Raw genomic sequence first — 7274 nt, forward strand, 5'->3', positions numbered from 1 at the left:
ATCTATATATGCTTGCAAATAATTTAAATGATACTTGATAGGAGTTGGGGGGGGGGGGGTATTTACAAAGAGAGCATGGGAACATGAGGGGGAAAGAAGAAATGCATGTGTGGTGCCTATTTGTCCTGTCGGACATTGACAAGAGAGAGCAAGAAAAAGTTTAAAGTGTCAAGTCATTATAAGCAAATTATACTGATTAAATTTCTCATAAATCCCATTCAAATGTTGATTTAAGGGGAAATATATGATCACAGCAAGTTTAATAGTTAATAGTATCCAGGGGTTCAGCGTGAAGCTGATAGTAGAATATGTTTGATCGACCTTTTGAAAGTAACTATTTTTTTGTAAATTACGAACATGCTGAGGTAGCGCATTCCAGACATCAGGACCGCTATGTCTGACTGATTTATAGGCTAGTGCTGTACCGGGGTTCACTAAATGTATATCTGATGCTTGTCTCGTGGGATACGAGTGATCTGCACTGTTAAGTTGAAACATTGTCGAAAAAGAGACAGGTAATAGGTCTTGCTTAGAACGAAACATGAAGAGGGCAGTCTGTAAGAAATGTATATCATCTACTTTTAAACATTTTAATTTCAAGAACAATAGGTCTGCATGTTTTAGGACACCAGACCCTGTACATATGCGAACACCTTTCTTTTGCAACAAAAGGATATTATCTGTCAAACTCTTTGACGTTGCCCGCAGAATATTACAATACGAAATATAAGGTAAGATACGAGTGTTGTATAACATCAAAAGCACTTTGTCAGAAACAAAACTTTTTACTTTATATAATACACCAATATTGCGGGATATCGGTGTAGCGATATGATTGACATGGTCACTCCAATTAAGTTTATCATTAATATATACGCCAAGGAACTTTGTACATGTTTTCCTTTCAATGCGGGTACCATCTAGATTGACATTAATTTGTTGAGCACCTGAGCATTTCCTCCCTTTAAAGTGAATGAAATTAGTCTTCTGCACATTCAGAGATAGTATGTTACTTCTGAACCATGATGTTAGCTTTGGTAATTCTGAATTAATAGTGAGTTCAAGGGTTCGAACATCACGATGAGATAAGAAAACACTGGTATCATCAGCAAATAAGGTGTAGGTCAAGATTGTTGAAACATCACAAATGTCATTTATGTAGATGAGAAATAAAAGTGGGCCTAGAATGGATCCCTGTGGAACACCACATTTCAGATACAGAATGTCAGAATTAACAGAGTTGCAGTGAGTAAACTGTCTTCTCATCGACAAGTAGCTAGAAAACCACTGATAAGCCACACCCCTTACACCATAGTGACAGAGCTTTAGACAGGAGGATCGAATGGTCAAGTGTGTCAAATGCCTAACTAAGATCCATAAACACACCAATAACATGCTCACGTGCAGTTAGAGCACTAGAGACACAATCATAAAATTTCAAAAGGGCATGGTCAGTTGAATGAGACCTCCGAAATCCATACTGTTCAGGATTTAGAGAGTTATGTTTCTCCAAGAAATCATAGAGCCTGTTATATACAATTCTCTCTAAGGTTTTAGAAAAGGCAGGTAAAATTGAAATTGGTCTTTAATTCGAGATTAACATTCTGTCATCTCTTTTGTGGATAGGGATTACTTTGGCTAGCTTAAATGAGGAAGGAAATACTCCAGTCACCAGAGAGAGATTACAAATATGAACAAGTGGGGTGATGATTGAGCCAATGATTTGTTTCAATAAACATGTACTTATTTCATCATGTCCACAAGAGTGACTAGATTTGAATGCAGTAACTATTTCAAGAATTCCAATGCAGTCAGTAGGCTGCAAGAAGACTGAAAATTCTGAAGGGCCTTTCAGATATTCCCTAAAATTCAAGCAATTCCTAACAATCTTTTTAGCCTGGTTAGGTCCAACATTTCCAAAATAGGTATTGAAAGAGTTTGCAACGTCATCAGGAGAAGTAATTTCTTGTCCATTTTCTAAGATTTTCTCTGGGGCAGAAGTATTGCCTTGATTGCCTAAAACGCCCTTTATGACCCTCCAACTGGAGGCAATGTTGCCTGTAGTTTTTTTTTTTTTTTCAAATTGTGTAGAGTAAAACAGTTTACGAGAGGATTGAATAATTGATGTTAATCTATTCCGATATTTGTTGTATTTTTCAATGTTTTCCAGAGATGGTTTCTTTATACCTCTTTTATAGAGAGCATTGATTTTCTTCTTTTCATTGATCGGAGTATACTACTAGTAATCCAAGGATGCAATCCCTGTTCCTTAGGTTTTGGCTTTTCATACGGAATGTGCTTATCAAAATGCCTGTAGAATTTCTCCCAAAAAATATCAAAAGCCGTCTCAGTATTTTCACAAGCAAGAACATCATCCCAATTTTCAGAAAGCAAGCTGGCTTTCAGACCAGACACCTTTTCGTCAGTAATCTTTCTCTTCTTATCGTTTCTCACTGGCCCATTCACATGAAACTGGTAACCACTCACTGAGCACAATCTAACATTTTTTTTTCTATTCATTTGCAGTCAACTGTCATACTTAACATTTTGTGTGTGAGTGTGTATAAAGGGAAGTGAACAGTCCATTCATAATGTTCTAGGTCATTATTCACTGTGCCATGCAATGATACTCCCGCTCCACGCCTTTAGAGACAGCATTGGCTAAGCCCTAGCGACATGGATGCTAAACAGTCAGATCACAGATCGGTCGAATTGACCCAAAATGTATAATTTCTATGCATGCTTGCTGGGGAAATCAACCGACGGGACTCTTCTGGGGGTATGTAATGAATGATCAAAAATTCAATCTCCCATATGTGACCCTGCACCTCAAAACAAACAAAAAGTCGCCAGACATAATTTTTTAGTTAAGACCATATTATGAAAGAGCAGACTTTAAGCTTTAAAATGATGAATAACTCAAATCAAATGGACTCTCCTAACCTATCTAAATATTGGCAAGAAAACACAAACTCAGGAAAAGTGTGAACTGAGAAAAGAGGCTCTGAAGTACAGTGTCTATTCAAGCGCTTCATCTTTATGAAACCGTGCTGGCCGTGCGATGAATGGGACAAAAAACAGGAAGTAAACCACCAGAGTAACAACAATGAAGGGATTATCAGATTAAACCGAAATTGAGCATGTCTCATTAACGCATTCTGTCCATAATTAATGCCAACTTTCAAAGCAGCAGCACTATCCCTTCAAAAGTTATTAGAGTTGAAAGTGAAGATTGTGGACAAGGTTTTTCAGAAATGAAAAAGGGACTCTAAAGACACACCTAATGACACTATTCTACCAAAAATGTTCGAGATAAACTGCTAAAAAAAAACACACTTTCCTGCCCGTTTTATGATACCAAATTTTTGCATAATGTAAAAAAAAAGGCCCGCTCTTTCAGAAAATATGAAAAAGTCAAGTTCGGCTAGGTTGACCCATTTCACTTATTTTCAGTCCTCACGCAAAATCAGTGTGTGGGACTTTATGTTCGTTTTCAGGTGCACGGTCACATATGTAGCTCTCACAGTTTTTTAATTTCCAAGATATCAAAAAAAAAAATGTTGCAAGGTCTATAGATATATTCTTTGATCTTTTATTCGAAATTATTTTCTTTTTCTCTGAGATCAACTGTCTGGACATGTTTTATTTGATCAGAAAAACACAAACAAAACCCTTTTTTGTCACAGTGACGTTGGCATGTATCGTCTCTCCATGTGTCCTGCCCTATACTTGAGTATACCTTTGCATGTTCATTGCAATTCAGTTCAATCTAATATGTTCAAGCACAAACACAATTGATAGACTGTGGCAACCAAAAAGTTGAATTGCGGAGTAGCTTTCATATACAGCTGTTTATACAATAAATTATGGGACTGTAGCAGCACAATGAGTCACACTTTCATTTTCTCGCACTACTAAGAATTGTTTTCGTCCACTCGCTGACCATATCCGCTAGTGGTCACTCTACGGCGTAATACAAACACATTTTTACGACCGTTCTGGCCCTCTGTATCGCGAGCACTCATACATTATCATCTGTCACATTCCTCGCGAATAACGTAACTTCACCTCCGGTCACTCCTACGGTCACCATGACAACGCGAGATGGACATCATTTCTAACCAATCTCCTTCTTTCTTCGCTCCACTTCTCGAAGAAGTTTCGCACGCGTGTTACAACTCTCCATTCACAAAAATCAACTTTTCACGCACACGACACTTCTTGACCAGCTTTCGACGTGAAAGCACGAAAACGCCAAGTTGTCAACTCGCCAAACTTCATCATCAAACATCGGACTCGCGAACTTCTCTCTCTCTCAATCTGTCTATCCCTATTTTCCCTCTCTAACTTCGCCGTCTTCTGGAGCATTCTACATTGTGCTACTTCGCCTTATTTACTGGAATTATACTTTGTGTCGCGTTATGTTTTTGTGTATATACCAAACGGGAAAGTGCAATAACTGAACTCTCAATTGGAGGACCATTTCCTGCAATAATATTGACTCCAGGCGCAGCTCGGCAGCACGGGAGATATTGTGTGTTATAAAATCAACGAATGGTGAGTAGAAGGATACATTCTCTACGCTCTATTAACATCCTACTACGAAATCCCTTCACTGGTGACCCCGACGTGATCTAATTCATCTCCCCGCCACTATGACCGACCCCTCGCAAGCGCCTGTTGAGCCCGTTCAGCTCCCGATTGATGACGCGACTTCGAAACCATCCACTGACATCGCTGTCGATAGCGCCGCCGTAGCAAACATAAAGTTGCCGCCCTACTGGCCACATGACCCGTTGGTGTGGTTCGCGCAGGTTGAGGCCCAATTCACAACTCGCCGCATTACCAAGGAAGACTCAAAATATGCCTATGTGGTTTCTTCTCTTTCCCCCGACATCGCCCAGGAGGTGCGCGATCTCCTCATCACAAAGCCTGCCGCACAGCCATACACCACGCTGAAGACAGCACTCGTCGCTCGGACATCCGAGTCGGAGCAGCGTAGACTACAGCAGCTCTTGACGGAGGAAGAACTGGGGGATAGGAAGCCAACCCAACTCCTCCGTCGGATGAAACAGCTGCTTGGTGATCGCGTGCTCGAAGACAGCATTCTTCGGCAGCTGTTCGTCCAGCGCATGCCGACAAACGTACAACAAATCCTAGCTTCCTCTAGCGATTCGCTGACGGTCACACAGTTAGCGGAGCTCGCCGACCGCATCCTAGCCGTCACGGCGCCGAGTTTAGTCAATGCCATGGCAGCCCCACCCCAAACATCACCCACGTCCAATCAACACCTCCAGGACCAAATACACCGTTTAACAATGCAGGTGGAAACTCTAACAATGCAGCTTCGTAACCGTGAGCGGAGCCGTAGTCGAGGTCGGTCGGCCACACGCAGAAACCGACAGCATACCTCGCGTGGTAGCAGCCCTGCCGTTCCTGCACAGACGCCTGCTTCCGACGGCAAAAGTGAGTGCTGGTACCATCAAACATTTGGAGAGCACGCTCGCCGTTGTCAGCCACCTTGTCGACGACAACCGTCTTCTGCTTCTCAACCGCCTGCTGCCACGGACCAGGGAAACGAGCAAGCCAGCGCTTAATGGCGACAAGCAGCGCTGGTTCACACACACACAGTCGCCTCTTTTACATTTCGGACAAGAACACCGGCACGCAGTTCCTCGTCGACACCGGCGCGGAAGTCAGTGTTCTTCCTCCTTCCCCGGCTGAGAGGCGAGTGCAATCAAACACAATCAAACTACAGGCCGCAAACCAGTCACAAATCACGACATACGGTGAACGCTCCTTGACACTAAACCTGGGACTGCGACGCGTGTGTCGGTGGAGTTTCGTACTCGCAGATGTGCCCACACCCATATTAGGAGCCGACTTCCTGCGGCATTTCGGTCTGCTAGTCGACGTCAAGCGACACAAACTGATAGATGGAACGACTAATCTTTCTGTTAGCGGCGTCGTCACCGAACCGTCGGCAACGTCTCTCAGTCTAAAAATGCTACGCTCCACCGGCACTCGTTTCGACGCTCTAATTCAGCAACATCCATCAATCACACAGCCAGTATACACACCGGCGAGCGTCAAACACTCAGTCGCCCATCACATTGAGACTCGAGGTCCCCCCGTCTCCGCTCGACCACGCCGTCTCGCATCTGACCGCCTCGAAGCAGCTAGAGAGGAATTTAGCCACATGCTCGAGCTCGGCATCGTCACGCAATCGAAAAGCAACTGGTCTTCGCCCCTCCACATGGTGCCGAAAAAGACCGCCGGCGATTGGCGACCATGTGGCGATTACCGCGCCCTCAACCGACAAACAGTCCCCGATCGTTACCCCATTCCCCACCTACAAGACTTTGCAGCAAATCTCGATGGCATGACAGTATTTTCCAAACTCGACCTCGTTAAGGCGTACCATCAAATTCCCGTTCATCCGCCTGACGTTCACAAAACCGCCATCACCACGCCCTTCGGTCTGTTTGAATATGCTCGCATGCCTTTTGGACTTCGCAACGCAGCGCAGACCTTTCAACGCTTCATGGACGAAGTACTGCGTGGGCTTCCATTCGCCTACGCGTACGTGGACGACGTCCTTGTCGCAAGCTGCTCACACGAGGAACACGAAAAACACCTCAGCATTGTGTTTTCACGCTTCTCTGAGTATGGCATCGTCATCAACCCAGCCAAATGCCAACTCGGCGTGCCATCCCTCCACTTCCTCGGTCACGTTGTCGATCACCACGGCATCTCTCCTCTGCCAGACAAGATCAAGGCAATTCAAGACCTACCAGCCCCTACTTCCCTTCGCAAGCTGCGAGAATTCCTGGGTCTCGTCAACTTCTACCGGAGATTTCTCCCTCGATGCGCTGATTTAATGCAACCACTCACCGACAAGTTGAAAAATGCTAAAAGGAAAAATCAGCCCATCTCACTCAGCGACGACGAACTCTCCTCATTCAACGCAGTCAAAGCAGCACTTTCACAAGCCACCATGCTTGTTCACCCGAAGATGGATGCACCCCTCTGTCTCCTCACAGACGCGTCGGACGTCGGCGTCGGCGGTGTACTCCAGCAATGCATCGACGGTACATGGCAACCTCTCACGTTTTTCTCTAAACGACTACAGCCAGCTGAAACTCGCTACAGTGCGTTTGGACGAGAGCTGCTCGCCGTCTACCTGTGCATCAAACATTTTCGTCACATGCTCGAGGGAAGACAATTCGTTGTATACACCGACCACAAGCCTCTCACTCACTCTCTCCACGGTC

At 44.3% G+C, this 7274-nt stretch overlaps 1 protein-coding gene across 1 annotated transcript; it reads left to right on the forward strand.

The window, feature by feature from the left end:
- Window positions 1-4655: 4655 nt before the first annotated feature.
- Window positions 4656-5597, forward strand: LOC140233793 (uncharacterized). Its single transcript, XM_072313887.1, has one exon. The coding sequence runs from the start codon at window positions 4656-4658 to the stop codon at window positions 5595-5597; it is 942 nt and encodes a 313-aa protein (XP_072169988.1).
- Window positions 5598-7274: the final 1677 nt, after the last annotated feature.

Source organism: Diadema setosum, chromosome 10, assembly GCF_964275005.1.
Source record: "Diadema setosum chromosome 10, eeDiaSeto1, whole genome shotgun sequence".
NCBI lineage: Eukaryota > Metazoa > Echinodermata > Echinoidea > Diadematoida > Diadematidae > Diadema > Diadema setosum.